General features: G+C 38.7%; 2 protein-coding genes across 4 annotated transcripts in view; both read right to left on the bottom strand.

Moving 5' to 3' along the window:
- The window catches only part of HYDIN (HYDIN axonemal central pair apparatus protein), a 463,051-nt gene extending 461,255 nt beyond the window's left edge, over window positions 1-1,796 (bottom strand). Inside the window, exon 1 of the mRNA XM_050772650.1 lies at window positions 1,651-1,796. The gene's annotated coding sequence lies outside the window, so the exon portion shown is untranslated. The remainder of the gene's footprint in view (window positions 1-1,650) is intronic.
- A 3,985-nt stretch (window positions 1,797-5,781) lies between these two features.
- CMTR2 (cap methyltransferase 2) lies at window positions 5,782-12,990 on the bottom strand. 3 transcript variants are annotated; one of them, XM_050772703.1, is made up of 3 exons: window positions 12,655-12,990; window positions 12,060-12,142; window positions 5,782-9,418 (listed from the first exon to the last, which is right to left on the bottom strand). In XM_050772703.1, the coding sequence occupies exon 3, from the start codon at window positions 9,397-9,399 to the stop codon at window positions 7,087-7,089; it is 2,313 nt and encodes a 770-aa protein (XP_050628660.1). In that variant the 5' UTR covers window positions 9,400-9,418; window positions 12,060-12,142; window positions 12,655-12,990; the 3' UTR covers window positions 5,782-7,086. The 3 variants fall into 3 exon arrangements, with proteins under 3 accessions (XP_050628660.1, XP_050628659.1, XP_050628661.1); XM_050772702.1 differs by having other exon boundaries at window positions 12,671-12,990; XM_050772704.1 differs by having other exon boundaries at window positions 12,605-12,683.
- Between the last annotated feature and the right edge of the window lie 11,616 nt (window positions 12,991-24,606).

Here is a 24,606-nt window from a genome sequence, read left to right as displayed (position 1 = left end):
AGCAAAGAAATAATGTAATTAAAACAGAATTAAAGACAATATGTTCATATCCACTGATTCAAAAAATTGAAACATTTAAACAAACATTTATGTTTTTTAAAAACCCCCAAATTAGGAAAACCTCCTTAATAAAAATAGTAAACTAAAAAATCAGCACCTAATGGGGAAACACTAAAGTAACAGTTCTAAGAGTGTGGCCCAAGGACCTTTTCAAGGGTCTGTGAGATCAAAACTATTTTCATGGTAAAACTGAGACAGGAGATCAGCAGGACTTGTGTTCCCAGCACCCAACTTGGCAAAGAAACCAGCCAAAACCAGCTAAAACCAAGATGGTGACTACAGCAACCTCTAGTTACCCTCATGGCTCATTATATGCTAATTACAATGCATTTGCATGCTAAAAGACACTCCCACCAGTGACTTGACAGTTTACAAATGCCATGGCAACCCCTAGAAGTTTCCTTATATGGTTTAAAAGGGGAGAAATCCTTGGTTCCAGGAACTCCCCAGTTCTTTTCTAGAAAAGTCATGAATAACATGCCCCTTATGTAGCATATAGTCAAGGAATAGCCATATATACTGCTAGCCAGCAATCCACAGGGCTGCTGCTGCTGTCTGTTGTTCAAATAAACTTGCTTTGGCTTTGTACTGTTGGTTCACACATGAATTATATCCTGTGTGAAGCCAAGAACCCTCCTAGGCTGAGCCCCAATTTTGGGGTTTGCCTGCATTGAAACCAAGACATTATGCATCATTTCCCCTTTTCACAATGTCAGTAGTTGCACTGATAGTACAAAGAAGTGGTGAGCAAAACTGCTGTTGCCTTAGCACATATCAAGGCAGGGCACCAAACTATACTAGTAGGCATTGTATTCTTCATCATACATGCTCATAATGGGGGTCAGAGGGAGCCATTTTTACTTAAGAAGGTCCTTGATGAAGTAGCAAAAAATATTAATTGTATTAAGTCTTGCTCTTAAGAGTACATGACTTTAATAATATTGGTGAAGAAACGGAAAGTTGTGTACACATAAAGCTCTTGCTGCACACCAAAACAGAATGCGTGCCTCCAGGAAAAGCATTTGTGTAATTGAGTTGCAAAGTCAAATGCTGCATTTTTCATGAAACACCACTTTTACTGGAAAGAAAAACTAGCAAACTATAGTTATTAAAACTTGAGTATTTGGCAGATATTTTCTCAAAAATGAATAAAGTGAGCAAGCACTTCAAGGAAAACAACTGTCAGTATTTTTTGACATGATAAAATTTGAGCATTCAAGGAAAACTTAGAATGTTATAAAACTTGTGTCCATCACTCTGAGCCTGACAGCTTCCCAATACTTAGATTTGTTTGATGAGATCAGTGGTGATGTTTTAAAATGTAATTTTTTGCATAATGTATAATCAAATATGTCAACATTTGCATGATCTGCATAACTCAGTGAACCAATATTTTTCAAATGACAAATTCATGGTGTTAAAAAAACCACATACAGGTAAATGATCCATTCAAAGTGCAAGACAGATCAATAGATTTTAGTGTAAGAGTCCAAAAAATTCATAGTATAGCTTGATTCTTCATTGCAACCAATGTTTAAGAAACTACTACCTGCCAAATTTTGATGTAACATCAAAAAAATCCATAATTACCTTAAAGGTTATTAAAATACTCCTCCCTTTCCCAACTTCATATCTATATGAGGCCATATTTTCTTAAATATTTCAACAAAAACAATGTAATCCGACAGATTGAATGTAGAATCAGATGAGAATCCAGCTGTCTCCTATTATAAAAACATAAAAATGATTTGTAAGAATGTAAACAATATCACATTTCTAAATTTTGTTTTGAAAGATATTTTTCATAAAAAATTATTTATAACATGTAATAGTTTTATCAGTTATATTAACATTAATAAAATTTGTGTTAATTCCTGACATGAATTATATAAACAGATATAACTCTCAAACAAAAGCTCTTTGGATTCCTTGATAATTATTGAGAGACTAAATTTTGAGGCCCAACATTTTGAGATCCACTGCACTATAGCCACTAAAATCAGAGGGATGTCAGCTCTGGGAAGAAAATATACACAATGAAACAGGCGCATATTATGCCAGAATGTGTGAAAGCTATCAGACTGTTGAATTACATTTTAAAACATGACATAGGCATCAACATGAAGGAGCCCTTCCCCTACCCACCCAAGCCAAATTTGAGTAATTTGAACATCAAGTAAGAATAGTCATAATTGATTAAAATATATCCAGTATACAACCAACCATGAGTTCCTAGAGAGTTTAAAAACAACCACAACCACGACAAAGAAATCTCATTGGTCACCTTTCAAGGTTGCTAAGATACAAATTTATCTTTCTGAAACTACTTCAGAAAAAAATAGTTGATGAAGTCATCTTCATAAAAGTTCAATTAATTCAGAAGGAATATGGTTAGGAAAACACTGCTTGCAACCCTTAATAAATAGAGCTAGTATCGATATTCAGTGAATGCTAAACCTATTAAGTGAAAGATAGAAAACTTAACTGATGGATTAGGTTGACAATATCTAAACTGATTAACCTTTATATCACTGAGGGAGGCAGCTAGCCATTTTGTGCTTGTGAAGTGACGAAAAGAAAGTACACACCACCCTCATGAACTATTCTTGCCAAAAGCAATCAATTCTGCAGATCTACCTACCAATCTATAGGAAATCTGTGGCATAGAAATGCAATTAAAAAGTAATCACAAATAACTAATCAGCCAAATTCAGATTATAAAAATGGTTACAGGACAAATAACCAGTTCCTCAGCAGTTTAAATGGCATGGCAAACAAAATGTTGGGGCTGGGCTCGGGGACAGGGACTAAATCGATTAAGAGAGACCTCAGAGACATCAAATAAACACAAGAAGCCTTATTTGGCTCCTTATCTGAAAGGAAAAAAATATGATAAAAAGGTATTTCTGAGACAACCTGGAAAATAAGTATTGGGTGATATTGAAAATGGTTATTAAACATGGACTAGGTATTGGGTGATATTGTTAGGTGTGGTAAATTGCTTATCTGTGAAAGATATGTATTTGTATGTCTGTATGTATGTAGAGATATGTATTTCATGAATTTAAAATACTCCAAGAAAAAAAGTGGAGGATAAAACAAGTTCAGTAAAATGCTGATAGTTACAAAACCTGGGTTGCAGGTACATGGGGTGGGGGTGGGGGTTGTTACATCACTTTAATTTTGTGTATGTTTGAAGGTTTTCTATAATAAAAACAAAATCAAATAACATTCTGTAGAAACCTATATTGATGATACAGCACACAAAATAAGTACATGTCATATACTTATTCACAATAAGCACATGTGCTTGATGAATTTATAATCCTAAAAAAAAGAAAATTAAAAAAGACATAACAATGTAATATCACTCAAAGTAATGCTCAAACTGAATGATGCAAGCAGTAAGAGAAATAGCTCCAAAAAGATTAACATTACTGTAGTTGCAGGGGTATTGTTTACCCTACTAAAAAGAAATCCACTCAAAAATATTTCTGCTTGTTTTCAATTTTCCCAGCTATTCTGTTGTAGATACAGATTTTTCAATGCTGGGATTCAATGGAAGCAAAATAGAAACTCTCAAAAGTAGATAGAAAAAACACATCTGTCTTGCCCAGTAAAATAATTTGGTGTTGAAGCACCATCTTAAATAGCAAAAAAATGCAGAAACACATAAAATATGTTTATCAGCAAAGATCAGTAAAATATTTCAAGGTAATGAACACAAATAGTTTAAAGAAAATTATTTACAAATGTTTTCCTTAAATCACAACAATCTAAGTCATAAATTAAAATATGGCCACAATATTAATACTACCTGTCCCATAACAAGCTAAACTGATGTGCTGCACTTGGTATGAACACAGAATGATCACACCTAGTTGATATGGCTTTGAAAAGACACAAAGATCAAGATCTCAAAAAATTCAGAGAAATATTATCATGGATACAATTTGTAAATGAGTACACAACCTATATGTGAACACAAGCAGATTGGACTAAAATTTTCAGTTGAGTGAAGTTAGACCGCTCAGCCACACTATCAGCCACAGGCTGGGTTGAGTGAAATTAAATGCTAACTATGCTTAATGACAGATAATTTTTAAATCTTTTCACTAATAATGCACTTTCATGTATCTGTGGTCATAAAGATGCTTCACCTCCTCCCAAGTCATTCCAGTATAAACTCATAGTTATCAAAAATAAGTTATTTGCATTTGTTTTGGCCAACAAAGAAAAAGCAAATATTAAACAGACAATAAGAGTATAAGGGGACAGGGGAGAACTCATTATTCAAGGCCTGCAATTTTATATAAACTAAATAATGCATTAGAGGCTCAAAATAATTACAACCCATTATACATCTATTGAGGATTATTCTTTTCATTACATGTCCTAAAACATACCTACATACTATAAGTTACCATATGTAGTGTCAAGTTTTGAGTTTACTTGCTACTTGGCCCATTAGGCCAACCCTAAAAAATGCTTACCATTGAAATGGAAATTCATTTTCCATTTCAATATTGAATTTGAAATATTCATATTGTTTCAATATTGAAATTTTTGTTTTATAGTGAGTTTTGTTCCTAAGATCACCCTGAAATGTTTTATCCAGTTTTTTTTTAAAGGTGTGGGAAGCCTACTATAAAATAATTGAATCTCTCTTTTCAGTGTTAACTATGTAGTAAACAAATCTGCAGCCAGGTCTTGCATATCTGTCCCATCTCCATATAATAATTTGTCATCATTTTAAGAGTATAATACTTACATTAAGTGTATGTTTTGTTGAAATTAAACAGATTACAAAGGAATTAATTTGATCTGTTTTTTAATAGACATTACAAATTAAAAATCTCAAAACCTGTGGAAAAAAGTTTTTAAGAACGGTCTACCTTGGTAAAACATGCGTACTCTCATCTCTTCCTGTCCTCTTCTACCTTTCCATTCATCTTTTGAATAGCATTTTTTTCTCTCCTTTCTCTCAAAGAGAAATTCATATAAATCATTAGTACCTGTCATCTATTAATACATCCAGTTCAATCTGAACCTTCCTCAAGTCATCTCTACCTCTAAGGCAATTTGAATCCAATGAATCAGATGAAGAATTGATTCCAAAAGCCATGTTAAAAAGCAAAGTACACTTGAGAATACTCCAGTGTTACATATTCCAATACAGATTAGAGTCAACAAAACACTAAGCATTCAATACTTATTTGAAGGGCTTAAAGACAGTCATAATGCTAGAATCTGGAACCATGCTTTCAACTTCATTCTTATCAAATAGTTAAAATAAACAAAAAATAAGCTGCATTATTAGTATATTGAATCCCACTTAGCAAGGCATAAAGACTATTAAGTGCAAAATGGTTTTCTAAGAGTGTTTTTTTTCCCTCCTGGTAATCAACCTTCTATCAGACTTCCATCATCATACAACTGGAATTGCTTCCTAGAGTCACCAGTAGGAAATCAGCTTTCTTTCAAAAATCTACTTCCAGGCCTCCACACACTCCTCTCCCAACCCCCCTTAAGTATTCAGTTTCTTTCCTGAAGTAGATCTTCCAAAAATATTACAATATTAAGGACTAAATTTTAATGAAAGCAAATAAGAGAAAATGAAAGAACATTAACTGTCATTCAAAGCTCCCTTTAAAAATGTCTGTTTCCAGCTTATATTTTTAACTTCTTCCATAATTCCCTTTAAAAAAGATGAACACAAAATCTCTCTAGTAATGACTTTATTCATGAATCTGTAACGGAATTCAAAATAGCAAAGAACATGAAAATTTTCAGATTAGTATTTATTAACCAAATGCATCAGAAATACATCTATTTTCACATAACAAAAGTGCCTAAAATGCATGTGAGAATATAAATATTCTCCACTTTATGGAACTTCAAGATAATGAAAAATTGCTTAATACAGTTTGCCACAAAAACTCATTACACTGCAAATACAGAAGAAATAAAAGGACTCATTACATTGCAAATACAAAAGAAATCAAATGCAACTGGCAAAATAACCATTTCATGGCTAATCTTTTGGTAAAGTGCTATTTTCATACTGAAAAAAAGAAATCAGTAAAGATTAAAAATTTAAATTCTAAACCATCATTCTGAAAGTCTGAAGAGTTTTCTTTAGTATTCACTATGTCCATCACATTCTTGTGTTCCCAACATGAGACTAAATACTATCTCAAAATCTTGAAAAAATCTTTCCATTCACAGATTATTTCCTGGAAGTTAAAAATTATTACATCATTGCTGAATGAAGCTTTTCATGATACAGGCAAGTATTAGATACAACAAATAATTTTTCATTGTTCTAAACATGATCTTTGGTTTAAAGCTGCCCCGTTATCTTTTTTTAGTTGGACGGTGTAGTCAGTAAAAGATTCATACAACAGCACACTAGTTTTATTTGAGCCATATAAGAAGATAGGGTCAATCCCCTAAGGGCAATGAATGGCATGTTATCAAGAATCTGGCGAGATGAATTCCCTGAAATTCATAACTGATGTGTTAACAGAAATCAGTGTTGCTGAACAGTGACTCACTCATTTCCTTTCCTCAATTACCTCTATCAATTCATTAACAATATTAACCAATGAGTGGAAATTAGTTGGAAAATTCACTAACAGCATTAGCCACCAAGAGGAAATCGGCTGGGGGGAAAAAAAAAAACTAATCTGAACAAAGGCACACAGATGCAAATCTTAAGCAGATTAAGACCAACTAAACAGCATATGTAAGCATGGCTGTGTCCACCCATACACATATACACACACCTCATATTTAGAGTGTGAATATCTATCACTGCATAGATTCCACCACGTGGAAGAGCTCTATGCCTGTAGGTGTATATACCCTAGAGATCAGAATGGATGGTTTTCCAGAATTAAGACTTTGAATGATGCAAACGTTGGCCTTCCCCCAAAATAAAAAGGTTTTTAAATTAATAGAACAACAGGATGCAATACTGGGCAAATTATAAGAAGTCATAAAGTTGAATCTCAAAGAACATATTCAGTGTTGTAACTGAAGGCTGTTGATAATTTCTTCTCTCTCTCTTTGAATAATGAAATGCAAATGCCTTTTAGCAATGGCAGCATTCAAATCCCACAAAAAATCAAGCAGTGCCCCCTTAAGGAGTACCTCCATTGGCACAAACTGTAAAACCTGCTGGGGTGAGTCAGAGTTGAGCGAAGTGCTCAACAATTCATTCACACTCTGCAAATATTGGAAAACTGGATTTGGAAGGTCCTGATAACCAACACATAACAGGACTGCACAGGTCCTCAGGGGATCAGAGGATGTGGGACAAAAAAAGGTAATGAATCTAAAACAACTGTGGAGTACAAAGATCAAACCAGCCATAAATCTTGTGAAACAAGAAAGTACAGGCAAAATCATAACATCTCCTGTATGAAGCTCCCGCAATGAATGTAGAAGGCAGTCCAAAAATAAATGCTGGTAAGTTGGATCTCCATCATGAAGCAATGAACAGCTAAAAGTTGTGAGTTCAGCTGATTCTAGGAGTCGAACTTCCAATGGTATATGCATTTTGATATTATGGGAAGTCGAAAAGCCCACCAGCAGGCACTTTATTTGATTGCTGGGTTCTACAACCTGCTCATCCTGAAGGCACTTGGTAAGGCTACACAACTCGGAAAATATCAGTTCTTCTGAAAAAACATGACAAGAACAAGAATACTGCTGTTTTGGCCTAAACTTGGAATCCAAATTAAAAGCTCCTCCTAATGACTTTTCAATTGCTTCATTAAGAGATTTTAAAATTTCACCATTGCAAAAAGGAGAACACTTTACCTTTGGCAGTTTCTTTCCCTCCAAAATATGCCATAAGTGACACTCAAGATTGGAAGCTGCTCCTTCTAAAATAGAACTTTGCCCAGGATGATATACACCATGTTCTTCAGCCCAACTATTAAAGTATCCTTTGGCTACTTTATCTTTCCATGAAAGGGCTTCTAGCATCTTCCTTTCATTATAAGTTTTAAAATATTTGTTCCTCTGCCCAAACCATTTTGTATTTGTACTACAACCAATACCAGATTTTTTTACTAGCCAATTATTTCTGGAAAGATGTTTCAGCTGAAATTTTTGCATAAAATATTGTACAGCACAATCCCTTAAGTTATTCAGCTTTTCTTGTTCCGCTTTTCCCATGCACTCAAACAGACGAATGTTCTCAGAAATAGTCTCTAGCTGATATTTATGAAAGAACACACAACATTCTTCATGTCTCTTAAGAAAAGAATCAGGAATCACATGATGGGGAAAGAGGGCTTTCCTTTTCATTTCAGTCCCAAAATTCAAGATCATCTTAGATAACAGAGGATGGATGGCCTCTTTCCCCTTATAGTGGAGGCAAACGACATAGACTTCGGAGTTTCCTGCCTTGCTAGTAGCAGGTTTGAAAACATGGACTTGGTCAAAGCAACAGTTCAGCAGGTACATCAAGTTTATGGAACAATGTTCGAACATAGTAAACATCTTCAAAACAAAAGAGCCACCATTTCCGAGAGTGGTCAGAGCAGTGACAACTTCACAGTAATGCAAAGAAGAAACTAAAGCTTCTTGTTCACCTGGGTTTCCTTGGCAATCAAAACTCCCATCTGCAGTGACCAAGTGAACAGTAGCCATGCTGCTTATGAAATTCTGAAGTCCAGTCAAGAATTTCAGGGTCATGATATCACCAGTGTTATCTGGACCAAAGTACCACCAATGCAAGGTATTTGCAATAAGTCGGTCATCCATAATCATCATGAGGTCATCATTTGCTTCATGGTATGGATTCAGAGTATTCGCTACCCAACTCCAATCACAAGGAAACCGATGGGATTTTAAGTAGTGGTTGAGACTAGCTATAAAAGCTCCTGGAGCTTCACAAAGGTGTAGAGAATTCAGTTTTCCATTCTGAAAAGCTTCCTGTGGAATAAGTGGAAAGCTGCACAAAATCTCATGGAACTTACACCATGCTTGAGTACAAAGTTCAGCATTCACAGATTTTCTAACATGAGAAATGATTTTCCCTGCTTTATTAGTGAAAGCAGTGTGCTCATGCCACTCATCCAGTTTCTTATCACTCAGTAGGTTTTTTACTTCATTTAGGGAGTTCTTCAAATCAAGAAATGCATTAAATTCAGTGTGGTCACAGGTGAAAATCTCACTGGGATCTGGTAACTGCCACTCATTATTAAGTGGCTTGCCATAAGAAAAGTTCTTGGCAAAGAGTTCAAAAATGTCAGCAAGAACATCTGGGCTGAATGACATGGGACTTGCTAGCTGCTGAACTGGTGTCTTTCTGCACTTACTCATTTTCAAATCAAATTAAAATCTAGGAAGAGAAAACACATTAAATGAATCAAATTTCTTAGTGAGTGAAATCTCATGAGCAGCAAATATGATCACACTCATGACAAACTCCATAAAATGTGAAGGCTAAAGTCAGCATACTCTGTTATTTAACCAGGTAATTTGGAATAATGAAAAAGGTTTTGATATCCAAGACCTGGGTTCAAATTCCAGCTTTGCTAATTATGGCTTAATAAGCGGCCTTGGGCAAATTCCATCTCTGGGATTTGGTTTCTTCTCATTAAAAAAAAAAAAAAAAAAAAGCCTATCATTTTTTAAGAAGAAGATAAAACATACTAGCATATAAAAAAATATAACAAAGAATAATTGTCAGTGAATGACAGCTCTGATTATCATAGTAACCCATCTAACTCTTCCCCAAAGTTCTTCACACCAATGGCTGTGACAAAACCTACATGACCTCAAACAAACACACCCTTAGAGGTTCATTGCTGGACATGACCTTTGTTCAAGCTCCAACATGTGACTTTTTGTTTTTTTTAGTTCCCATCATACCTTACCTCCTTCAGGGAAAGGATCATGCACCTGAACCCAGTACTGATCCTGCCACAAGCCACTTACCCCCCTAGTAGGATTGCTGAATACATCCTCTGTCCAGATTTCATTCTCTAAGACAGGCACTTTGGTGGTACCAATCACCTACATAGGTCATCAACTAACGTTCATCACCATACTACTTGTAAACTGTGCTATACTTGAGTGGTTAGCCTTTTTCTGTTTGATGCTGAAACTGACCAACAGTTTACCCTGGTATGTCTCAAACTACAGATCCCTGGTATTCATATGGTTCAGACAGCTCCACACTTCCACCATAAAATATCATTATTTCTTCTAGCCACTAAAACTTCTTAACACTTGGACAGCAGAATTTTATACTGAAGAAATATACGTATTAAATATACAAATTACAAATAGTCACTCTACATACTCTGGCAGTCAACACTGCCAAAGAAACCAGAAACAAAGAAACCTCTTCCTTCTGAAGAGGAAAAAGGATATGAGAAGTATGGCTTAATGGCAGAGTTTTGGAAAAGTTACGAATTCCAGCAGGGAGAGCAATGAGTATTACATGGTACCTGTTAGTGTAATGTTAATCAACAGATGCTCTAGTTCATAAATTCTGCACTTATTTAGCATATACAATGCGTTCTACAAATGATTTTCAAAAAAATCTAAATTTGTTAAATATGAAAAAATTGACAATCAAATCATCATTCCAGAAAAGCAGATGTTCAAGGACAAAATGAGAAATAAAGGGAACTACTGCCGTAATACATACAATAATATTCAAATGATGTGTCTTTTAGCATTTACTTTGTATTGTTCTTTTAGCACACTTTTTTCATTCTTTACTTTATGTTTAAATTATTTGCAAGTCTACTCTACCAGTTTGTAATTTCCCTGAAGTAACAGGTGTCTTCTTAGTCATTTGTTTGCCACACTATATTTAGATTAAAAAAAATTTTTTTTGAGACAGGGTCTCACTTTGCTACCCAGGCTGGAGCGCAGTGGCACAGGTCATAGCTCCCCGAGGCCTTGACCTCCTCCCAGGCTCAAAGGATCCTCCCACCTCAGCCTCCAAAGTAGCTGGGACTACAGACGTGCATGACCACACCCAGTTAGTTAAAAAAAAAAAAAAAAAAAAATTGTAGAGATGGGGTCTTGCTCTGTTGCCCAGGCTGGTCTCAAAATCCTGGGCTCAAGCAGTCCCTCCAACTCAGCCTTCCAAGGTGCTGGGATTAAAGGTGTCAGCCACTATACCTGTTTTTCGTTTGTTTGTTTTTTACTGGTAGAGCTATATTTAGACAAACTTCTAAAGGAAGACAAAACTGAGGTGTTTCCACATTCACTAAAATCTTAAATAAGGGCAAATAAAAGTTTTTTACAACAAGCTCGCCTGTCTTAATTTGCATTGTGCTTGCTGGAAATGACAGCCATGTTTAGATCTCATCTATATTCTATTTTGGAAAAAGTGTAATTTTAGTCATTAACTTCACATACTAATTAATGGCTGTAGTTAAGCTGTGAAATCTTACCTAAGCTAATAGGTAATTACCTTCACATGAGGACAACTTAAGTGATTCAGACACTCCACCGTTCTGACTATACTTTTGCTGTGTTGCCACCTAATTTTTATTTATTACTACTCCCTTACTCACTACTCCAGCCAAACAGGCCTTTCTGCTGTTCACTGAAGACACCAAGCACATTCCAAGCCAAAAGTCTTTCTGCATTGGTTGTCCCTCCTTCTGGAATGCTCTTTCCCCAGCTATCAGCATAGCTAACTCCTTCACCTCCTTCCAATATTTGCTCAAATGTCATTTTCTCAGTGAAGCCTACCTAAGTTGAGATTGCATCTTGCATTCTCCATGCCTCTTATCTCGCTGTATTTTTCTCCTATGGTACTTATGTCCTTCCAACCTATAACTTGCTTCATGTTTACTGTTTATTATTTGTCTTCCCCAAACTAGAATGTGAGCTCCACAGGGCAGAGATCTTTGTTTTGTTTACACATAAACCATTCCAAGAAGTTGGACACTGCCTGGTACACTGTAAGCACTCAGCAAGTATTTACTGAATAAATGAGTGGATATCATACTTACCACAAAAGGTATCTCTCTCTTCAGGTTCTGAATATGAGTCATAATAGTGCACCTCAACTTCACTTCAGCACTTAAATGCATGACTTTAAAAAAAACAAAACAAAACAAAACAAAACTATGTTGCTTACAGCGTGTGGAAAAATTTTCCAGTATATGATCCTCTGAGCCTTTCATTAAACACTCCATTGAGCTTTGTGGCATCATAATTCTGCTAAGTGGATCGCTATTACCATTCTCATATTGCAAACTCAAGTAGGCAGTTATGTAGCCCCCGCGCAAGGAAATACTTGTAAAATTCGTAAACCCAAAACAAAACCCACAAGATCTCATCAACAGTTTTTACCTCTCAACTGACACTTACAAAGGAGTTCCAAGTGCTTGCGCCAACTCCTCCTACTAGCAACTGAAAACAATGGCCAGTGAGTATCCAGGGCTGACTTTGGGCTGGGCACCCCAGATATCATTTCATCTAGTCAAGTCCCAAACCCCACTCCAGAGGCCCGGTCCCTGACCTGAAGGAAACTCGGTCCCAGCCCCTGGCTCACCCGCTGGGAAGTCGAAGGAGGGCCCGGGATCGTACCCAGGCCTGGATTACCTTCGCCCACGCCCACCTGGGTCCCAGTGTCTGGGGAGGCTGCACTTTACTCCCTCGAGGAAGTCATTCTGCACTTCCGCTCTCGGGGCTGCTTCCCGGGATGGTCGCTCCCTTTGGGTCCGCGGTGCCTCCAGCCACAAGGCAAGGAGGTGGTGCGCTGGACAGGTGGGAAGGCTGTCCGGTCGCGCCCTCGCGGCACCGGGAAGCCGGTCCCACCTCAGGGCCGCGCAGCAGCCGAAAGCCGCCAGACAAGGACCAGGGGCGCTCAAGTCCCACTGCGCACGCGCCTTGTAGCCCGGGCCGGAGTCACGTGCGCCAACGTTACGCACGCCGGCGACTCTCGCCTGGCGTAGGCCTCAGCTCCCCAGGTTTTGTTTCGCGGGGTACAGAAGCACTAGCTTCCCTCCCCCGGTCGCTATGGCAACGGAAGCGGCGCACCCAGGCGGAGCGTTCTTTGGCTCCGCCCCCGAGGGGGTGAAGGGGGGGGGAGGGGGGGGGGGGGGGGAGGGGGGGGGGGGGGGGGGGAGGGGGAGGGGAGGGGGGGGAGGGGGAGGGGGAGGGGGGGAGGGGGGAGGGGAGGGAGGAAAGGGACCGGGCAAATCTGTCAGGACGTGCTGGTTCCGCCCACTGGCCGCTGGCCCCAAAGGCTTTCAGGCGCTTCTGGACAGATGTTAGTTCCTATACAGACTGGGTTAAAACTGCAGCTCAAAAGACAATAGGAGGTTAAAAGCCAAACTAGGGAACTGCGAGATAAGATTGTTTATATATACATGACATAATATATATTAATTGTGTTCCTTAATAAGCCAGTAAGAAAAAGGCCAACAACCCCAGAAGGAAAATGAGCAAAGATTAGAACAGGCCTCCCAAAAAACAAAAAAGTTAAACAAATAGTAAGGATATACAAAGCTGTTTAAACTATTATTAGACAAGAATGGAAATGAAAACAGTAAGTTTTCTTTTTACTCGGTTTAGCAAAGATGTAAAACATTGGTAATGGCCACTGTTGGTGAGACTGTGGGGAAACAGGTTAATATCTGCGGATGGAAGAAAAACGTTATTATAAACCTTACGGAAGGCAAACTTTGTTTGTTTATTGAAACAAGGTCTCACTCTCATCCAGGCTGGTGTGCAGTGCCTCAATCTCGGCTCACTACAGCCTCAACTTCCCCGGGCTCAAGAGATCCTCCTAGAGAGATGGCATCTCCCCATCTTACCCAGGCTCGTTTGGAACTCCTGGACTCCAGTGATCCGTTGGCTTCAGCCACCCAAAGTGCTGGGATTACAGGCGTGAGCCACGCCGCCTAGCCCAGAAAGCAAACGTTAAAAAGAGACATGCATTTTGGCCGGGCGTGGTGGCTCACGCCTATAATCCCAGCACTTTGAGAGGCCGAGGCGGGCGGATCACGAGGTCAGGAGTCCAAGACCAGCCTGACCAACATAGTGAAACCCGTCTCTACTAAAAATACAAAAAATCAGCCCGGCGTGGTGGCGGGCGCCTGGAATCTTAGCTACTCGGGAGGCTGAGGCAGCAGAATCGCTTGAACCCCGGAGGCTGAGGTTGGAGCGAGCCCATATCACGCCGCTGCATACCAGCCCGGGTGACGGTGCGAGACTCTGTCTCGGAAAAAAAAGAAGACATGCATTTTAATCCAGCAATTCCTCCTCCTAGCAATTTATCCTTAGGAGATAATTAAACAACTGGCACTCACTTTGGACAAAGTGTTCATTTTAGCATCTCAATAACATAGCCAAATGGAAATACTCTAAATGCTTACTTTAAGAGAATTAATTATTTACACTACATCTATACAATGCACATATATGCATTATATGCAGCCATTAATAGGCTATATGTGTCAACAGTATTGCGTGAAAATAGAAGAATATTAGAACTATGTGTAGAGTTTTTAACCATTTGTGTAAACAGATATTAGACATAAATGTAAAATTCATTTTTTACAAGTCTTACAGAACATGGACCGATGGAGAAAAGATTATTTTTTCACAAAATAGTGCTAGGTCATTTGCGTCTCTCTATGGAAAAAAAATTGTATTTGGACACTCCTCACATCATAAACAAAAATACATTTCATTTGGATTGTCAGTCTGTATTTTAAAAGTTAATAAGAAAACGTAAAAGAACATCTTTGCAACCTTGAAGTAGTCAAAAAGTTTATAACAGGACACAAAACACTAATCATAAAGGAAAAATGTATAAATTGAACTATATTAAAACTAAAAATATCTATTCATCAAAAGACACCATTGAGAGTGAAAAGGCAACCTACAGAGTGGGAGAAGATGTATGTGTGTGTGTGTGTGTGTGTGTGTGTGTGTGTGTGTCTGTGTGTATAACTACATATATTTATACAGTAGAAAAATGGACAGAGGCTGGCCGTGGTGGCTCACTCCTGTAATCCCAGCACTTCGGGAGGCTGAGGTGGGCAGACGACTTGGGGTCAGGAGTTAGAGACCAGCCTGGCCAACATGGCAAAACCCCATCTCTACTAAAAATATTTTTAAAAATTAGCTGGGCTTGGTGGTGGGCACCTGTAAACCCAGCTACTCTGGAGGCTGAGGCAGGAGAATCTCTTGAACTCGGGAGGCAGAGGTTGCAGTCAGCCAAGATCACACCACTGCACTCCAGCCTAGATGACAGAGCAAGACTCTGTCTCAAAAAAAAGAAAGAAAGAAAGAAAGAAAAATGGACAGACACTTCAAAAAGATATATTGAAAAGGCCTATAAACATATGAAAAGGTGTTAAACCTCATTAGTCTTTAGGAAAATGCAAACTAAAACCACAATAAGATACCATTGCACACCCACCAGAATGGCTAAAATGAAAAAGACTGAAAACGTGTTAGGGACGATGGAGAGAAACCACTGAAAAACTGTTTGAAAGAAAATGATCTTCCAGACTCACTGGTTGGTTGCCTTTTCTTCTTTTCTTTGTTTTCTGTTTGTTTGTTTGTTTTGTTTTGTTTTGTTGTTTTTATATTTCAGTTTTTTGAGGTGTACATATGTACAGTGAAATGCTCAGGTCTTAAGTGTCCTATTTGACAAATGCTTATTAATTAATAAGCATTAATTTGTCCTTTTGACAAATGCTTATTAAATATTCCAGAAAGTTTCCTTGCGCTCCATCCCAATCCATCTCCCACCTTCAAGAAGTACCCACTCATCTGTTTTCTATCACCATAGTTTAGTTCTACCTATTCCAGAATTTTATATAAATTCAATCATTACAGCTTAGGCCTTTTTGTTTCCAGCCCCTTTAGATTCAGTTAAATATTTATCCATGCTGTTGTATGTGTCTAGTATTTCCCATTAACATATAAAACAGAGCTCTGAGTGAGCATTGAGTGAACAGCGTCGGACTTGGTGGAGACAAGAGGAATGTTCTTATAGCTCATTTGTTTGATCTGTTTGTCTGATTCAGTGGAACACCACACAGCATTGGTTTTGGCTATTATACAATCTTAAATTGTTCCTATTCTTTGTCACCTGGTGTTCCATTTACTCTCTTCTTGTTGCATAGAATGAACCACTGGTTAAAGGCAGCAAAGACAGTGCTCCTAAGGGAACACTAATGTTGAAATTCAGAAGTTGATATGAATTTTGAACTTGATAATTCTTCCAGTCTTCCTTAAGAGCTTCATTAGATCTCTTTCTTTCTTTCTTTTTCTTTTCTCTTTCTTTTCTTTTCTCTTCTCTTTTCCTTTCCTTTCCTTTCCTTCTTTCTTCCTTTCTTTATTTTCCCTCCCTGTCTCCCTCCCTCCCCTCATTCCCTCCCTCCCTCTTTGTTTCCTTCCTTCCTTCCTTCCTTCCTTCCTTCCTTCCTTCCTTCCTTCCTTCCTTCCTTCCTTCCTCCTTCTTCTTTGAGACAAGGTCTTGTTCTGTTACCCAGGCTGGAGTGCAGTGGCACCACCATAGCTCACTGCCACTTCAAACTCCTGGGCTCAAGGGATCGTCTCGCTTGGGCCTCCCAAAGTGCTGAGATTCCAGGCATGAGCCACTGCACCCAGCCCTTCACGAGATCTTTATATAGCATTCTGATCAAAATTTTCACATAGCACTTATGATATCAAAACACAATGTTAAGATAAAATATAGTAAAAATTATAACCAATTCATGTGTTATACTATTGGGTAGAACATCTACATTGTGGTATTTGTGGGAAAGTGCTTGTAAGCAGCAGCTTGAATCTTTTTTCTTAGTATTTAGAAGCAAAAGTTATGAAAACAAATTAATTGATCTGTAAGGATAAATACAAGAATTCTAAACATCAGGTCATGAAAGCAGTTTTTGTCTACTTTTAACACTGTAACACACAATTAAACTTCATTTTGCACTTTATACATTCAGGACTAAAATTCAATGTGAAATGTCTTTCTTAAAATTTATTTCTCAGTAATTCATGGTTTTTTTCTTATATAGTGAATTTAAAGTTAACTAAACAGTGTGAGTCACTAAGTTGGGGAAAACTCAAAGTGTATTTTGTATGTTATAAATATCATTAAAGATTATGTTTAAGATTAATCTTAAAATAAGATTTATAATACAGTCATTAATGATATGCTGACCCCAAATATATTTTTACTTAAATTAGTTTTTCATAGACTGAATTGTGCCCCCCACCAAATGCTTCTGTTGAAGTTCTAACTCCTGAATGGATTTGGAGCTAGGGCCTTAAAGGAGGCAATTAAGGTTACAAAGATTCTAAGGGTGGGGCCCTAACCTGATAGGACTGTTGCCCTTTTAAAAAGAGGAACAGACACCAGAAATCTCAATCTCTCTCTCTCTCTCTCTCTCTCTCTCTCTCTCCCTCTCTCCCCCCCTCTCCCTCTCTCTCTCTCTCTCTCCACACACACCGAGGAAAGGCCATGTGAGGACACAGCAAGAAGACAGCTGTCTGCAAGCCAGGAAGAGAAGCCTCACTAGAAACCAGCCCTGCCAGCACTTGGATCTTTGATCTTGGACTTGTAGCCCCTAGAACTGTGAGAAAATAAATTTCTGTTGTTTAAGTCGCTGTGTCTTGTGATATTTTGTTATGGCAGTCAAGGCAGACTAATACACACTTCTTTATTTTCTTTCATGCAAAAATGATCGATATGACTTTTGAAGAAAACATCGTACGAGTTAGAGAATGTGTATTGCACCTAATGTAGATAATGGGTTGATGGGTGCAGCAAACCACCATGGCACATATATACCTATGTAACAAACCTGCACATGTATCTCAAAACTTAAATAATAATAAAAAGAACGGAAAAAAAAAAAAGAGAATGTATATTGCTATGAGATGGGCTCAGACATTTAAAAATATTGGGAAACACTGTTGCGTGAAAGAAGAATGCAATATGTGACCCACCCTTGAAGAGTTTATCATTTCATTGCAGACACAAGGTGTTTAGCAATAAATAGCATTTCTAAAAATAATGAAAGCATGAGCGCCGGGCGCGGTGGCTCATGCCTGTAATCCCAGCACTTTGGGAAGCCGAGGGGGGCAGATCAAGAGGTCAGGAGATTGAGACCATCCTGGCTCACACGAGGTCAGGAGATCAAGACCATCCTGGCTAACATGGTGAAACCCCTCTACTAAAAATATTTTAAAAATTAGCTGGGTGCAGTGGCGGGCACCTGTAGTCCCAGCTACTCGGGAGGCTGAGGTGGGAGAATGGTGTGAATCCAGGAGGCGGAGCTTGCAATGAGCCAGAATCATGCCACTGCACTCCAGTCTGGGCAACAGAGTGAGACTCCATCTCAAAAAAGAATGTGAAGTTAGTAGGAAATATATGGGAAAAGACTAGGGAAAAAGAAACTTTAATATCTGTCCTTTTAATGGTGAAGTTACGTGGGGAAGGGGAGTGCCAGCCTAGTTCAGGAAAATAACATGAGAGAAAAAACAGGCAAGAGGACAGGTAATGTAGATTTGCAGAAAAGGGATGGAAAGTTAATACGTTTAAATGCTAAATAGGTGGCTTAGGTGCTATATATAGTGTCTTAGCTTGGGCTGTGTATTAGTCTGTTCTCATGCTGCTAATAGAGACATAGCTGAGACTGGGTAATTTATAAAGGAAAGAGGTTTAATGGACTCACAGATCCACATGGCTGGGGAGGCCTCACGATCATGGCAGAAGGCAAATGAGAAGCAAGGCATGTCTTACATGGCAGCAGGCAAGAGAGATTGTGCAAGGGAACTCCCCTTTATAAAACCATCAGATCTCATGAGACTTATTTGCTGTCATGAGAACAGCATGGGAAAAACCCGCCCCCATAATTAAATTATCTCCCACCAGGTCTCTCCTACAACATGTGGGGATTATTACTTTAAGAGTTAAAGAAAGAGGAAAAAAATATGAAACAAGGCTTAACCATCAAAGACAGGTTTATTTTAGAGAAAAAACCTGAGGGGGCTTCTGGTTGATTTCGGTCAAGAGCACTTTCTCTTACCAACTAAGAGTATAAATTGGTTTTAGGGTGAGGGGGTTTATCACAAGCTTGGAGTGTTTCTTTGGGTGGGGGGAGAAGTTTATGGTGGGATTGGAATGTTTCTGTTATCTTAGGACTGACATCTTCCTGGCCAGAGGGGAATTATCTCGAGGCTGGCATCTTCCTGGCCAGAGGGGGCTTATCTTGGGGCTAGCATGTTTCTGATCGGGGAGGAGTTTGGAATGTTTCTGGTTGGAGATGTTATTTGTGGTTTATGGTCATGCTGACCTTAGCCATTAGGTTGATGGCCTTTGGATTTAGGCGGTTTTTTATTAAGGTGAATTTTTTTTTTTCTTTTTTTTCTTTTTTTTTTTTTTTCTTTTTTTTTTAATTATACTTTAAGTTCTAGGGTACATGTGGATAACGTGCAGGTTTGTTACATATGTATACTTGTGCCATGTTGGTGTGCTGCACTCATCAACTCGTCAGCACCCATCAACTCCTCATTTACATCAGGTATAACTCCCAATGCAATCCCTCCCCCCTCCCCCCTCCCCGTGATAGGCCCCAGTGTATGATGTTCCCCTTCCCGAGTCCAAGTGATCTCATTGTTCAGTTCCCACCTATGAGTGAGAACATGCAGTGTTTGGTTTTCTGTTCTTGCGATAGTTTGCTGAGAATGATGGTTTCCAGCTGCATCCATGTCCCTACAAAGGACACAAACTCATCCTTTTTTATGGCTGCATAGTATTCCATGGTGTATATGTGCCACATTTTCTTAATCCAATCTGTCACTGATGGACATGTGGGTTGATTCCAAGTCTTTGCTATTGTGAATAGTGCCACAGTAAACATACGTGTGCATGTGTCTTTATAGCAGCATGATTTATAATCCTTTGGGTATATACCCAGTAATGGGATGGCTGGGTCATATGGTACTTCTAGTTCTAGATACTTGAGGAATCAACCTACAAAGAACTCAAACAAATTTACAAGAAAAAAACAAACAATCCCATCGAAAAGTGGGCAAAGGATATGAACAGACATTTCTCAAAAGAGGACATTCATACAGCCAACAGACACATGAAAAAATGCTCATCATCACTGGCCATCAGAGAAATGCAAATCAAAACCACAATGAGATACCATCTCACACCAGTTAGAATGGCAATCATTAAAAAGTCAGGAAACAACAGGTGCTGGAGAGGATGTGGAGAAATAGGAACACTTTTACACTGTTGGTGGGATTGTAAACTAGTTCAACCATTATGGAAAACAGTATGGCGATTCCTCAAGGATTAAGGTGAATTTTTAAATGACAGTCCTTGTCCAAGATGGTGATACTCCTGCTCTGTCAATTACAATTCAAAGTGAGATTTGGGTGGGGACACAGAACCAAACCACATCAGGTTGTTCCAACAAAATACCAGAGGGTGTGGCTTAAACATCAGAAATTTATTTTCTCAAGTTTGGGAGATTGGAAGTTCGGGATCGAGGCTCTCTTACTGGCTTGCAGATGGCCAGTTTCTTGCTATATTCTCACATGGTGGAGAGAAAGCAAGCTCTCTTGTCTCTTCTTCAAGAAGGGCACCAATCCCATCATGAGGACCCCATCCTCCTGGCTTCACCTAAACCTAATTACCTCCCAAAGGCCCCATTTCCAAATACCATCACATTGGGGATTAGGACCTTAACATATGAATTTGGGAGGGTGGTGGGATTCAGTCTTTAGTGGGTATTGAGAAACCAGGTTACAGAAGACCGTGGAAGGCAGACTGAGGCACCAGATCTGCTGCAATAAGAAATGGTCAAGAGGGAAAGAAATAACTAAGCCTGGTTCTTACAGAGTTAGGAACAGTCATGGTGTAGTCAAATGGAAATATCCAAAGGGGAGTTGGAAATCAATGGGTGGCTAAAATTCAGGTGAGAAAATTGAACTGAGGTAACACCCAGCCCTGTGGATTTTCAAGTACCTACTTTATTACTATTCATTATTAGCATTCATTTTGATACTTAATTTAGTAGTGGAATCAATACCCAAAATTGTTAAAGCACTAGCCCTGGGGACTCTCGCTGTTCATACTTTGCCTAACACTGCGGGAGGCTGGGATCAATATGACTTTTTATTTTGAATAGTGAAGGACATCAACTCTGGCATCTCAATGCTCGGGTTAAAATCACCACTTACCCTGGGCTAGGAAGACACCTCTGTCCACCAGGTTGTATTGAAGATTACCAAATAAATGTAAAGTGCTTAGAACAGATTCTTGCACTTCGCTTGTATCTGATAAAGGTTAGCCGCTCCAAAAAAAATGTCCGTTCTTTTTTTGGAAGATAGGGTGCTAAATTCAGACCCTCCATGTAGAGTTTTCTCTCTCCTGCTATTTCCTTTTATATTCAAAATCCTTAATAGAGCAGAAGAGGAAAGGGGAGGGGAGAGACTAAGAAGGAAAAAGGGAAAAAACAGAAAACAATTGAGGCCAAATGATTTCATATCTGCTACAGAAAAGCTGTCAGATATATCTGCTTTCTGTCTTCAACAATTTGGGCAGGTTTCAAAGAATAGAAAGAAGACAGGCTATAAAATGAATGAACACAGGAATCAACACAAAGGCATTTCAAAAACATAGTATGGAATGATAAAGGCAAGTTGCAGAACAATTTTACATTGCCTTAGCATTTTTGTAATGTTTAAAAACATGTGAAACAGTTCTGTTTAGTGTTCATTTATATAAATATAGTAAAAATATAAAAACATGAATGAAGAGGATACACACCACCCTCTGAAGAGTGGTAACCTCCAGGGAGAAGGAGATAATTCAGGATGGGAAGGAGGCATAAAATGAACACCAACTGTATCTGTAATAATTGTATTCTTTTCATTAATCTCTGATGCAATGGCAGAATGCTAGTACAGATGGCCCTCTGTATCTCTGGCTTCTACATCTGTGGATTCTGCCAATCACAGAAAATATTCGGAGGAAAAAATCCATGTTGCATCTGTAGTGAACATGTACAGACTCTTTTTCTTATCATTATTTCCTAAACAATACAGCATAGCAACCAGTTGCACAGTATTTACATCGTATTAGGTATTACAAGTAATCTAGAGATGACTGAAAGTATATGAGAGGAAGTGCATTGGTTATATGCACTCCACTATTTTATATAAAGGACTTGAGCATCCATGGATTTTAGTATGCTGGTATAGGGGTCCTGACCTGAAACAAATCCCTCAGGGATACTGAGGGATGTCTACTTTTAAAATCTAGGTAGTGAATACATGGGTGTTATACTTTTCTCTTTACTGAATGTTTGAAATATTTCCTTAAAATGTTAAACATAATAAAGGGGACTATCTGCCCCATTCCTAAATCCATTCAATCTCCCATACATTTTAGAAATTCCTTATTCCTTATTTGCTCGGTTAAATTACATGTAGGAATGATTTCCAGGAATGAGTATGCATCCTAGACTCAATTTGAAAAGAGTATAAAGAATCTACAAAAGATCGGTTGTTTATTTTTGTTATGTTTATATTGCCAAAATATATTCCAGATTCTGAAACATCTGGGTTGAATGACACACATATTATCATATCGTTATTAGGTTTTTATTTTGTTTAATTTTATTAACAATCAATAGTAATAGTAATACCACATTTTTAGGTGGGGGGCGCTTTGTACTTAACAAAGTGCTTGTGTATGCATTAAGACAAGGGATAACAAATAGATTTCATCTCAGGGGCCGACTCTAACTGATTGATGGTGGCTGCCCAGAAAGCTCTGTTGAAATACATTGTGAAGCCACATCTAGACTCAGCAGGGAGGGCAATGATCAGCTAGGGAGGTGTGTCAAGGGCAGAGTGATGGAGTGGTACCCTACGTGTGTTCCATTGATATTTCACCTACTAGCTGTATAACCCCGGGTTAGGAAGACACCCCCTCCCACCAGCTTGTATTGAGGATTACCAAATGAATGTAAAGTACAGAACAGATTCTTGCACTTAGCCAGTATCTGATAAATGTTAGCTGCTCTGGAAAAAAAAAATCTGTTCTTTTTTGGAAGGTAGGGTGCTACATTTCTAAAATCAACCAGGAACACGTTCCTTATTCTCCTTCTACCTCTCTCACTGCTCCTTCTCAGTCCCCTCCCCTTAGCCCTTCTATCTTAGTGCTTTGCAGAATTCTTCCTCTTTAATTCTCTTTGAGGTTTACTCGTGCCATACTAATCACTGACTGGCTTCATTCTCAGCCATAGCAACCTCATATGCCAGTGATTCCTTACCAGCCCCATCCAAGCCAGGTAAAATGCCTCCCCTTCATCTGCACAGCATGCACATAGAATTTAGCTCTAAGTATTCCAACTATTTGTTTATCCATCTATCTCTGCTACTAGACCATGGGTTTTGAAAGGACAAGGCTAGATCTTATTGATCTCTGCACTCCCAGCTTCTGGCACATAGTAGCAATCAATAAATGTTTGTGAAATGAAAGACCGATTTAATGAATGGTGTCCTTATTTTGCAGAAAAGGAAACAGACTCAGAAGTTGGATTTTTCTGAAGGTTGCCCTTTCTCCAAAACCTTCCCATCTTTCCTATAGAACAGGGATTGACAAAATTCTCTGTAAAGGGCCGGATAGTAAAACTTTCATCTTTGCAGATCATAAGGTCTCTGTCACAACCACTCAACTCTGATGTAGCTGTAGGGCAGCCATGGACAATGTGTAAACAAGTGGGTGTGGCTGGATTGCAATCAAACTTTATGGCGAAAACAGGCAGTGGGCTGGATTTGGCTCGTGGACTCTTATTTGTGGACGCTTGCTGTAGAAGATGATAAATAGACACTCTTGCATGTCTAGTTTCTTTTTCTTTGTTGAACATTCTCTTGTTACCTGGAAAAAGTGGCTCGATGCTCAGTGTGTTAGAAGCCAATACTATGATACTGGGTGTTTGAGAAGAGAATGGCTTTTATTACAAGTTGACAGACGAGAAGAGAATAGTCCAACTCAAATCTGTCTTCTTTTGCTGGCTTCGAGGCAGTAATTGCATTAGAAACTGTTTGGGGGTGGATTCTAGAATTAGCCGGTGATTGGTGGAATAAAAGGGGAGGGCTGGAAAGTCCCTTGGGCATGCGCAGTTCATGCTTTATACTTCCTGATGGGAAAGTATGCAGTGGAAATTCAGGCTGTGATGTCAGCAAGCTCAGTCCATTTCCATATTGGTTCCAACTGATTTCAGATAGTTTGTTATTTTATATGTGGAGGAAGTTTCAGAGTTCTTTCTCCCCTCCTCCCTTCCTCTTTCCTCCCCTGCCTTCCTCTCCCCATGCTCCCCTCTTTCCTTCTCTCTTTTCCCCCTGGAAACCTTCCATCAACATTTAGTCATGCGTAGCTCTACCATCTTGAAAATAAGTCTCTCCTCCTCCAGTTGTTGCCCTTTCTTTCCCTCTACCTCCTTCACAGTAAAGTTCTTAATAGGGTTCTGTGTTTGCCGTCTCCAGTTCATCATCTTC

This window comes from Macaca thibetana, chromosome 20 (genome assembly GCF_024542745.1).
Source record: "Macaca thibetana thibetana isolate TM-01 chromosome 20, ASM2454274v1, whole genome shotgun sequence".
Classification (NCBI taxonomy): Eukaryota; Metazoa; Chordata; class Mammalia; order Primates; family Cercopithecidae; genus Macaca; species Macaca thibetana.
Note: the sequence above shows the minus strand (reverse complement) of the source record. Positions and strands in the feature narration are given on the sequence as shown.

Coding starts and splice junctions, on each gene's coding strand:
- CMTR2 (XM_050772703.1), bottom strand. CDS start 9,399: ATGAGTAAGTGCAGAAAGACACCAGTTCAGCAGCTAGCAAGTCCCATG.